Here is an 11,750-nt window from a genome sequence, read left to right on the forward strand (position 1 = left end):
AATGTTAACCGAGCTTTATTTTTTTATCCTTCCACGTCATCTTATATTATTTAATATATGATTAAGAATTTAATCCGTATATCTTTTACTAGTTGATGCGGGTCAGAGAGCAGTTGCTGAGGCTGGCTCCTTTCACCCTGGGCGGTGCGTACACTTTACGACGGTCCTCCTTTGTGACGGAATGCTTGCGTATAATTAGGCTATTTTATTTATTTTTGAATATCTTCTAATCCCGGTTTATATTCGTTGATTTAAGTCATGAAATCTTCGTACGTTATGCATGACTCGTGCGTCTGATTTGATCCAAAATAGGCAATTAAGCTGAAATTTAAATTTGGTCTGAATTTTAGAGGGGAGATTATGTTAATGTTATTATCTCAGAGCCATTACATTAAATATCAAATTTAATTGGCAATCATTTATACGTCTAAAAAATTCAATTAATTTGTATCCGGTACGTCTTATTTTTTCATGATGTAAGAAACTTAACAATTTTCTCCCTCTCTAGGTGCTGTACTCGCTCCTGGGTTTTGTCATCATTCTCATGCAAATGAAAGACTACATGACCGAAGAGGCATTAATTTAATCAGTAATTGTCAATAAACTGATTACTGAGGGAATTCGACAGAAGACTCAAGTTCGACAGAAGTAGCAAGTGGGAGCAAACTCTTAATTATGCAGAAAAATTTCTGTTATTTTTATTTGTTTTCGGTGTCGATTGCCGTTTCAATATTAAAACTTGATGTTTCCTTAATCTACCGACTGTCATCGTATCAATGATAATCATTGGCGGTTCTCTAGGCACTGTTAAATTAAACCTGCAAGTTCTATGCATTGCTTATCTAAAAATTTATTCTAGAGTCTCGACCTGCAATATTAAAGACCCAGGCGTAATTGCGCTTCCTTCCGAAGAAGCGCTGCGATGTAAATCTGCATAAGAATGATTCATGGAGATAATAATATTGTATAATTCCGGTAATTTAATGCTAAATCATTTTATTCCTCTTCTCGCTTATGGTTTTGAATTAATCGTGAATTGAAGTGAAATGATTAGAAAATACTTGATTCTTTAAATTTAACTTCTAACCTAAATTTCATTATAGCCAGAAGGGAGTGATATATGATCCCATGTATCTGAAATAATAAAGTTTTAAGTACATTTGGTTCAGAATACTGCCACTTGATTGCATTGAGAAGGATGTATTATCTTCTTGTGAACTTGAATATGTTTAATTGGTCTTCATCTTGTATTTTTGCTTTTATTTTATCATAATCTTTCATGCTCAAATTAACGGCTACATAACTACAATAAATAAAATACTTAAAAAAAACTTTAAAATAAAATACTTAAAAAAACTTTTTAAAAAAAACACGTTTTTCTTGTGGACTAAAAAGTAGAAAATAAATTATGGCTCGCCCAAGTTTTTTTTTAAGTATTTTATTTTCTCCTTTTTAGTCCGTTGCTACACATGAAAAACGTTGTTGCGAGCCAATTTACTTGACTCGACGTACGTATCGATGATACGAGCGTCAGCGCCTGCTCGTCTATAACGTCAGCGCCCGCACGTCATACAATGTATATATATATACTATATATAAATATATATATATATACTTTACTCAATTAAGCTAATTTAGGTCTCTAATGGCTAGTTTTTATGATTGTATCTGAAATTGTTAGGCGAAAATAGCCTGCATGTCGAATTTCAGATCTCTAGAGCAATCAGAAGTGGGCAAATTTTCGTAGTCAATGTTAACAACAAACAAACAAACGCGAAGCTGAGTAAAGAAAAACGTGTTAAAAAATGATTTCGGTCGGGTTGCCAAGCAGACCCAGAATGACTCTGCGCCGAGAGTAACAACTATTCGGCCGAATCCTAGGCTGTCCCCGAATTTTGTTAGGCAAGTCAGTGATATAAGCTGAATTCCAATATACGTATTAAACCAGTAATACATGTTATAAATGCATTAACTACGGCCGAATGCTTACTTATAGTTGGAAATCCCTCCGAAAACGTGTCGCAATAGTCAGTTTAACCTTCAGTCCCCAGTTAAAATAAGAACAGAAATCTAGACCGGTTTGGCTGTGCTTTAACTGGATAGAGCTGCGAAAAATTAAACGATGTGGTACTTCGTTGCTTCGATGCTAAGTAAGGAAAAACCGAGGCTTATAAAGAACGTACATTACTTTGATGTTTTGATACCGGAAGAATCTAGGAAACAGTTGGTCTATAAATTCTTATCTATCATAAGATAATTTCCGTTGTTAGATGATTATTATTTGAGTTTGAGTTGTTCTTGATTTAATTTGGCCGGCTACAATTCCCAAAATTTCTTGCAATTCTGTGTGGGCAACCTTCGTCATTTCTTCATATACAAATATGAAAATTGAAGCTAACTCCAGCATTAGCACGGTTCAGAGACAGCCCACCAGTCAGATTTCTTACTACTGCCAACGACGCCACATCTTCACTTTTTCGTCCGCTTCATGGTCATATTTGGGGTGAGACCTCTAGCGTGCGTCTCGTCTGAGGTGGCGGCCTCGAGGTGTTGGGACGATCTGGGGGCTGCGGCATCAGCTCGTCTTCTCACGGAGGACGGGTCTCTGCGAGAGCTGAGGAGAGGACCGGATGCTGCAGGTTGGTTGCCCGTCACTAGGGTGGCCCAGTGGTTAAAGTTCAGAGCACCAAGATTGGCGCAGAGAGGCGCGGGTTCGATCCCAGCTCTGTGCGCCAGTTTCTGGTCAGAGTCGGCAAGGAGGCCGGGCGGTTAAGTATAGCAGAATTGTTGCAGTGAGTTGCGAGTTCGAGACCGCAAAATGCTGTGGATGTTCTGCGATGTTAAGAATCGGCGACAGGCCTACGGCCTAATAACGCTGAAACCGCTATTATTTATTATTATTATTATAAAGCTCAGGGTGTTATGGCAACTTGTAGCTCCGGCCGGTTTCCATTTATGTATAACTGTCTTCACGCCAATACTCTCGACCCAAAGAATACAACCCTCTTTCTCTTTCAATTTAATATATATTAATTAGTTAACCAATTTATTAAGTCTCTAATTTTATGATGACTATGCAATTTTAAGATCGGAATGGAATTGAATAGAATAAAGTGTCGGCACTTGATAGCACAGCTGCCAAGTCCTTAAATTAAAGCGTTTGACGATATTCTGGACCCTAATATTCAGTTTCTTCTAATTTTCTATTAGATAAATTGGATGTAATTCATTCAAATCAGTTGGTATTTATTTAACAGGAAAGACCGCACGGAACTTAACGCGTGAGGTTCGCTGTGCTAGCGCGGGCCAGGTTAAGCTCTTCCTCCGATTCAGAGGACTCCCACCGGGCAGTAGCTCGGGCCAATTCACTTTTTCAAGTTTTATTTTGTTCACCTAACACTATTTCGATTTAATAAATTCAGTATCTCTTAAATGTTATCCGTATATTATTAATTAGGTGAAATTTAATCATTCCTTCCACTGAAAAAGGAGGTCGCGTGAAAGTTCTGTACAGTTGGAAAAAGGAGAGCGGATTTCATTCCTAATTTCTAGTTCGTGTGACATAATTCAACATTTTTGTTATACTTCCGGTACCAGTTTTTTATACATCAATTAATAAAACCCGATATTTTTATACATACAAAAACGTAATTCTCAAAATTACAACATAATTTTACTTCTTTTTTTGCCTTAAAACTCATCGATATATAGATTTATAGATTTAAGACCAGCCACAATAATAGCACCAGCCACAATCTGAGTGTTTTGAGCTGAAGATGGAGTTCATTTCCACAGCATTTTTGGTGAAGATATGGTGAATTTACACAGCATCTTTTCTGCTCATAAATATATTTCATTTATTCTTTTTGAATAGGAGATTTCAATTCTTTTTTAACACTGCATCCTGTTTGACGTATGGGATTGATCAAGCCAATTTCCAAATACAGGTCCACTTCTGCATTAACAAGGTGATAATTTATATAATTTACGGAAATTTTTCATTTCGGTTCTGTTTTGACTGGCGTTCAAACAAGACATATTCAATAACATATAGATCAGTTGACAAGATATTCCCACTTATTTCGTATGACGCACCAAAAATAGATTCATATAAGTGTCCTCTATTTAAACACCCAAATTATAACACTGGAGAATTATAAACACCCGTTTATATTTAAACACACAAAAGAACAAAAGTATTGCACAAGCAATTAATAGCACCATGTAATCAGCGCAAGCAAAGCAGTAAAATATTTTTATTTAAAAATAGTTCCTAAACTCATGATTCCTTGTTTTCACCTCACTCGGTCACTCCTGTTAGGTTAAAGCAGGAACTGCTGACAAGACGAATTTTCAAGCTGAACCTATCAATCACCGTCGTGCCCCATCATTAGGAACCAGGCACGTGAGCAGCCTTAGGAATGCTTTGATTATGCAATCTGAGAAAGATAATCTTCTTTTGTTTTGAAGGTGTCCTTCACGAATATGAAATCGTAAGCTGCAGCTGTGAACTTGGCGACATCGTTGTACGTCCAATAACCTTGTTGTTCCATGAAGCTTTTGAGATCAGCTTTGGACCAAGCGCCATGTAAATTCTCCACGGAGAGTGTCTGCGAGATTTAACGAAAGAGAAAAATATGGGCATACCACTATTGGTCTGAGAAAGTGGATTTGAGTAAGATAGCAGGCAAGTCACGTACCATTCTCAAATAAGTACTCACATAGAATAGTTCTTCAGAAAGCCTTACCTGTATATCCACTTTATCCCATGGAATGGTCTTAAGGACCTCCAGCTCTACACCCTCGACGTCCAAGCTGAAGTAGTGCACTGTGGTTACGTTGAGGGCCAACAGGATGGAGTAGATCGGCAGGCACTGAACTTCGACGACACCATCCTTGTTTGCGGCAGAATCGTCCACATCGCCTTTTATCTGACCCACGGTGCCACTTTGTTTAAACATCACCTTGAGGAACAGAATGCGATTGTCTAGGTTAAAACAAGGAGCCCATCTGCCTATTCACTTGTTTATCTATTGATTTATATGTTTGCGCCACTGAATTTAATTGTAACACGGTGGCATCAACATCTAATTCACAATTTTCCTCTATGATGATTACGACGTCAACATGCAATTAATAGACCACAAACCCGAATGTCACTCGCGGCCTGCAGACTCCTTCCAATAAACTTGAAGAACATAAATTATTTTTAAAGGTGAGTTTAGAATTGTTTTAAAAAAATAAACATTGTTCAGTCAGATGCAGATTGCTCTCACACAAGTCTTCTTTTCTCGAAAAAAGAAAAATATTATTGGACGCAAGCATTCTAAATTGACCACATATGGAAACAACGGGGAGGAAAAGCGTCCTTAATAAACATAGTAGCATAATAAACTCTGGAGGTTTTTAAGCCATTTTTGCTGTTAATAAGTAACCTATTCTAACTACCAAACGACGGTAGTGCCTGAGAAAAATAATGTTAATTGAATATCTCACGGAATGAGGATATGGCTTGGTGCTGAGACAGGCACCTACAGACCAGGCCTTCCTGTTTTTCTGCAGAAGCAAATCGTAGTTCTTGGGGTCGCCTTCCACCAATAGGCCTCGCCAGCCCAGGGTCTTCTCGAGGACGAGCGAATTAGAGTAAACCTCGCCGTCAAAAGCCCCACTTTCGATGAAGAAACCGTCCCTCTATCAAAACAGTCAAGCATACTCAAGCCATCAGAACAAATTTATTAAAGACGGGAGCGCTATATGTTATTTGCCAGGTAGCGCCAGTTGAAATGTTTATGAACTGATACACACTGGATAATAAATTATTGTGACGACCTTTCTATACTAAAGAATGGTCTTGCAGGGCAATCAGAAAATTAAAAATCAAAATAGTTGAAACCTGTAGCATAATTACGGCAAAATCAGGATGTGCTCGTAGATGCATACATTTATAATCGGTCATCGATGTTGTCTGAGACATTTACGTATTTTTAGTGATCATCATACGAGGGAAGGTAATATATACAAAGGTAATACAAAAGAAGGGAAATACCTGACATTTCGATATCGTGATTTTTTAAGAAGTTATAAACAAAGAAAATGAGACATATTTTTGTTTTTTATTGTTTATTGTTGCTGCAAATAGATATTTTTAACCTTGCACAAATATTTTTAGTAATTTTTTGTGTCTATTACCTACCCTCTAACTTACAAGTGGCAAACTACTCTGATTTTCAAAGAAACCAAATTGTTGGTGCCCGTATGACAGGTGCTGGTGTGACAGAAAGTTTCCGAATGCTTGACGTTTTAGAAGTACTGCCTCAAAAGTAATGACTGCTTTTGAAAGAGAAGGAAGTACGTCCTCAGTAAAGCATAGCTCTGGCCGAAAGTCGAAGTTGTCTGAGAGAGGCCGTCGGGCTCTAAATCGAATTTTGAGGAACAAACGAAAGACCACGGCTGATAAAATTACCCGATTACCCGGCTGATAATACCCGATTCATACAGCAGGAACTGTTATAAAATAGCACGAGTAACAGTCTATTGACATTGAGCATTTTATTTGGCCACCACAATCACCAAACCGGAATATTATCGAGAATTTGTGTTCGATTTTACGGATGCAAGTCAGAAGTCGAATCCCGCTGCCATCGTCTTTTAAAGGGCTGGAGGGAGTTTTAACTGAAGAATAGGTTAAATTCGCATGGAAACAATTAAAAATTTGTATAAATCTATACCTCGGGTAATTAAGGCTGTAATATGGTCAAATTAGAAAAGAAATAGCTTATAACGACGATCACAAACAAGTTTAAAATCAACCCAATCAGTAAACGAGCTATCGCCAATATCTTCATATACACTCACAACCCTTACAAAAACATGAGGACAGTTTTAAGCATAAAATTCACAACACACGGTTTCAAATCTCTGATAACATCCAGGAAAGCAATAGACCTCACAAACCTGCATAAGATACGAAAGATACGAGACTCTACGGAGCACGTAAAGCTGGGTCTCCACCATAAAAAACCTGGTCCACTATCAAAACATGACCGACCACAACTCTTCAATCAACCAACTTTCCCAATACGAATTAATGCAAGATCGCCTAAATTATTTAAAAGTTTCATATCACAATTCCCCACTCCTGTATATTTAAGTTCCCGACAACGCCTACACAATTACGGACCATGCTACTCATAAATATAAGTTGTAGCAATCGCGTCTGAGTGTAGCTGGTCCAAAACAACACACACAAAGTCATCCAATATATCGTCGGCCCGCTTCGTCGTGTCGGCAGGTGTCAGCAATTGCTATCAGGCGAAGTGGCCCAATCCCGCTGACGGACTTACAGTCACATAGAGTGACACCCAGAAAGACGAGACTGAAAACTTAGTGCAAACCAAACAAACTGACCCTCCCCCCAGCCTCCCTTCGAGTCTCGATCCATTTTCCATTTCCATTTCCGGGCCGTCGATCCCCGTCAGGGACTTGCCCCCCCCCAGGGTCCCAACCAGGCACGCCCTCTGGTGCCTCGCCATATTGGCGACCGACAGCACCCTGTTGCACCCCGGGCACTGAGCGACCCTACGTAAAAAAGTTACAGAACGTTGAGAAAAATATAAAAAAGCAAAACACATGTATATGGTGTATATTTCTTCATTTTAGAACCTATTTTAATACGTAAATAATGAAGAATAACCGTTCCTCACTCCTCCTGCAAGCCCTGAACAGCCCGAACGGGTTCCACTCCCTCCTCAACCACAACTCCACACCCCCTACACTCAACCAAGTCATGCGCTATGCGTAGTTTTCAGCTTATTTTCTCTTTTTTCATTTCTCCTCCCTCTTCCTAGCGGCCCTGTGCCATCTCTTGTCCATTGTTACGCTTTGGCACCGCTCCATCACCACTAAGTTGTGTCCTACTTTTTCAGGGTCGGACTCTTCTATAGAGTACGGATCGAGGTGCCCAAACGGATCTCTCGGATTTCTCGCTTTGTCTTGTCAAAGACAGCGCCTTGTCAAGACGCTGTCAGAGCGTCTTGTCCCAGGCAGTAGCCTTTTAGGCCCAGTATCATTTGCTCATCTCCCCTCTCCCGCTTCCTTTCCCCTTGCCCACCTCAAGAGTTCCCAACTTTACCCCACAGGTTACCTTGAAATAGATTTGTGCGTTAAACATGCTTACTATGAATAATTATCATACAATAATTAAATCCGTACGTTGATGTTAAAGCTTATCGATCATAATAGGAACCGAAAAAAACGGAATTCCCTTCTTTCCATTTCATTTGAAACAGAAAGAACGTAGGCACTCACGATTCCCATAGTTAAACGGAAAAATTTCCAAAACGTTAAATTTTAGTAGTTATATGCATGAAAATATCTTGGTCTGAATGGATATGAAAAGTGATGGATTGTCATCTATTATAATGAATTAATAGGAACAGCCAGATTAAAATATAAAGTGGGTGAACCAAAATGACAAAGGTACCAGTACATGACCGTAACCTTTTCTTCATTAATGCATCCGAATCATTAATTACTCACAATTCGCCCCAGGATCTTCAAGATTTCTGTAGGTTGCCCCACTTGGGAGGGGTTGTCCTTTCCCGTTAAGAGCTGGTAAGGCTTGAGCGAAGGTGGTTTCAAGTATTTGGTGCGTATTATCTGAAGTTGAATACAAAGCGATAATTCGTGCACTCAATAAAAACAGTTAGCAATAAATGAATGTACTATTAACTTCTTGTTGATCATTTGACACTGCAAATATTAGTATCTCAAGGAAAAATCAAGGTTATGCCAATTGTCTATGAAAGCTAGTATTGATCATAGTGACATTGCGTCACATTAAAAGTTAATAAATTTAAATTTTCTGGCCACCTCAGTAACTTACAACCAATGTAAACTGCAATAAATGGAAATCTTCTCTTTATATTTATCTAACCTCAATGAGCTTAGGTTCGTGTTGTTTGAGTATGGCTCTACCACTCATCACGTCTGCTATGGCGAAGGAGACCTGATCACCAGCCTGGGGCTCAGGGCAGTTGAGGGAGCGCAGAACTTCAGCCGAGAGCGTGGTTGTAACCAACTCCGCTGTCGGAAAAAATATAATAAAAATGCTTGGTCATCGAATTCACAATGGAGTAATTCCTTTATTTTTGACAAACATTTTTCATACATTCGTTACTTCTGAAGAAACTCAAATCTGACTTACTATCGTTCCTAGCTGTCTTCAAAATCATCCAAAAGATGATGGAGACAATGCAGAGCAGGCAAAGAAAAGATGTTTTTGAAGCGTGGATGCCGAACCTGATATAAGTAAATGGAAATTCTGTAAGACAAGTTATACTAACATCACGTGCACCTATAACTGAAATAATTCTCTGAAATTTCAGATAAAGTACCCAAGTATCTGAGCTCAGATTTCTTAGCTAAACACGTTTAAAGTATAAGGGAACAAAAAAGCGCTCTATCCGAAATTCGCGATCCTCTATGAGTTTTCATCTGGAAACCAGCCAAATAAATCCTTTTAACACGTTGACTTCGATTGCTTCATCATGTACTAGGCATTTTGTACTATATTTTATTTATTGTACTATTTTGAAACAGGGTTGACAGACGTTTTTTTCCATACCAATTCCGCGATTCAGTTTTTTTTTCAACAGCGTTGGCCGGCTAAAATTTACTTCCTAATTAAATTTTAAAAATCTATAATGAATAAATTTAACTTTTACACCGGAACCTACAAATATACCAGCATATATTGAGTTATAGGCCAATTTTGTTCGCGGACTTGACCATTTTTTTGGCCATCTGAAAACCCTGAATTTTGTACCGCAACGTCCTGGATAAATACAATTCGGGGTATGCATATGCACCATTCCGGAGTCAACGTGTTAAAACAAAGGCGTTGCTGCAAAACCTCAAATTGAGTTGCTACAAAATCGCTTAAAAATATACAAAATGTGATCTCAGCATAATTTGACTTTAATGTCCAACTTCGGAAAAGTAAGCATGTTACATCAATAATGAGTAGTAAGTATCAATTATGAGATATTAAGCCAAGTTATACCAAGTAGACTCAAACTTTCTTCCAACTTCATCCGCGACGCTATATTTAAACGCTGTATCGACGAATTTGCCCAGAAAAAAGGTCCATCTGCCATCCCTGGCTCGTATTTAGGAACTACAGAATAGTCGGTGTCGTTTTGCTATGGCGTCTGGAGGAAATGCGAGTTGATTGAAGAACTTGGGCCATATGTTTTGATGATGGTGGGTCATGTTTTGCGAGTTTGTTTATGGAGGACTGTGTTTATCATGGGAATGTTGTATTGTACGTGAAGGGCTTGTGGAGGTACGAAGTCTGACCAGTGTGTGTTTGTGTTCAATCTTAGTACTCTGACCAGGATTTTCTGCTGTTCGGATATGGATGCTTTGGATATAGTGTGTAGAGGTTTTGGGATTGTCATTTTAGATTGATGTTGTCTGTGAGGGTAGTATGCCAGTGTTTTTGTAGAGGACGTTTGATGTTTGAGTTGTAGTGTATTAAGTCTGGTGTTCCAAGGCTTGTCAAAAGCTTTGGTCACATCGCAGAGATATGTCTGTAGTTTGTTGTGCTAGGAGCAAAGCTATGGTTTCGTCGAATGCGGCTAATGCTTTATTTGTCCTCTCTACTGAAACCGCGATGTCGTGTATTGAAAGTTTTGTGAACGTTGATGTGTTAGTATTAGTGAGTTATCTAAGAGCTTCTCGTGAATGTTTAATTAATTAATAGTGTGATCGGTTTGAATTTTGAACTTGGTGATGTGAGGTGTTGAGTATGGTTAGGAAGATTACGATGGTACGTTTTTCTGAATCGATGAGAGGATGAGAGAAAGAAGGAGAGAGGCAAAAATTTGAACTTAATTTCGATAAAGGATTGAAAAAAATACTAATAAATAAACACTAAGCATAGCGTATTTATATACATTAGTTTCTGTAACGAGATGTATAATTGTATATATATCTATTTATTCAATTTAAATGCATCAAATTTTCCTAGCATGTGATGGATATTAGTTTTTGACTCTTGAGATGTCTCAAGTTGTTCTCATTTCCCATTCAGCCCTCTGGGACTAGTGCTGACTGTAATTTTCAAATATGTGAGATATGAATTAAATTTTACAAATAATGGGAGGTCATTTAACTTCTCGAATTCACTTTTCTCTCGAAGCTTAAGTAAATATGTTTTTTTGGGGCTACATTTTATTTTCGAAAAGGTGATTTTACTCAACGCTGTGTGAGGTTTTAAGCTGCTTCAGTTTAGTGTCACCTCAAATGAACGTTTGAAAATCAAATAGTTACGTCAATTCTAGTCAATTTAATGTAAAAAAATTACTTACCGTTTTTCCATCATCGCGATGTTTACTGTCCGTGGAATAGGAGAGTGAAACTTTAATGCAAGATCAAGACTGACTGATCAACAAGACTTCTCACTGATAACAATCGTTGGGTAACAAAATATGCCAGGGTACTGTTGCTCTCCGCCGCAACCAGCATCAAACTTACAGCATCAAACCAACTAATCTTATCTGTTAAGGACGTGAATGCGAGAGATAATATTATCTCTAATTGAAATTGCCTAATGCAGATGATTAATTAATATTCATCTGCGAGAGGCTTTATGAGCCTTGTAAAATAATATTCCTAATATGGTGGCAGTGAACCGTTACAACTGATAAAGTAAATATATGCAGGCATTGAATTAACTATATATCCTA

At 38.2% G+C, this 11,750-nt stretch overlaps 1 protein-coding gene across 3 annotated transcripts; it reads right to left on the minus strand.

Moving 5' to 3' along the window:
* Positions 1–3,018: 3,018 nt before the first annotated feature.
* Positions 3,019–11,546, minus strand: LOC108675939. 3 transcript variants are annotated; one of them, XM_018163993.2, is made up of 7 exons: positions 11,373–11,546; positions 9,206–9,300; positions 8,936–9,084; positions 8,539–8,658; positions 5,536–5,691; positions 4,749–4,964; positions 3,019–4,610 (listed from the first exon to the last, which is right to left on the minus strand). In XM_018163993.2, the coding sequence occupies exons 1-7, from the start codon at positions 11,384–11,386 to the stop codon at positions 4,431–4,433; spliced, it is 930 nt and encodes a 309-aa protein (XP_018019482.1). In that variant the 5' UTR covers positions 11,387–11,546; the 3' UTR covers positions 3,019–4,430. The 3 variants fall into 3 exon arrangements, with proteins under 3 accessions (XP_018019482.1, XP_018019481.1, XP_018019484.1); XM_018163992.2 differs by having other exon boundaries at positions 5,497–5,691; XM_018163995.2 differs by lacking the exon at positions 5,536–5,691.
* Positions 11,547–11,750: the final 204 nt, after the last annotated feature.

The sequence above is a fragment of the Hyalella azteca genome, unplaced genomic scaffold (genome assembly GCF_000764305.2).
Source record: "Hyalella azteca isolate HAZT.00-mixed unplaced genomic scaffold, Hazt_2.0.2 contig16605, whole genome shotgun sequence".
Classification (NCBI taxonomy): Eukaryota; Metazoa; Arthropoda; class Malacostraca; order Amphipoda; family Hyalellidae; genus Hyalella; species Hyalella azteca.

Excerpts from the sequence above, each read along its gene's own strand:
- LOC108675939 (XM_018163992.2), bottom strand. Across the intron at positions 5,692-8,538 it reads TGAAGATCCTGGGGCGAATT|AGGGACGGTTTCTTCATCGA; the intron begins GTGAGTAATTAA and ends CTGTTTTGATAG. Across the intron at positions 4,611-4,748 it reads GGGATAAAGTGGATATACAG|ACACTCTCCGTGGAGAATTT; the intron begins GTAAGGCTTTCT and ends TAAATCTCGCAG.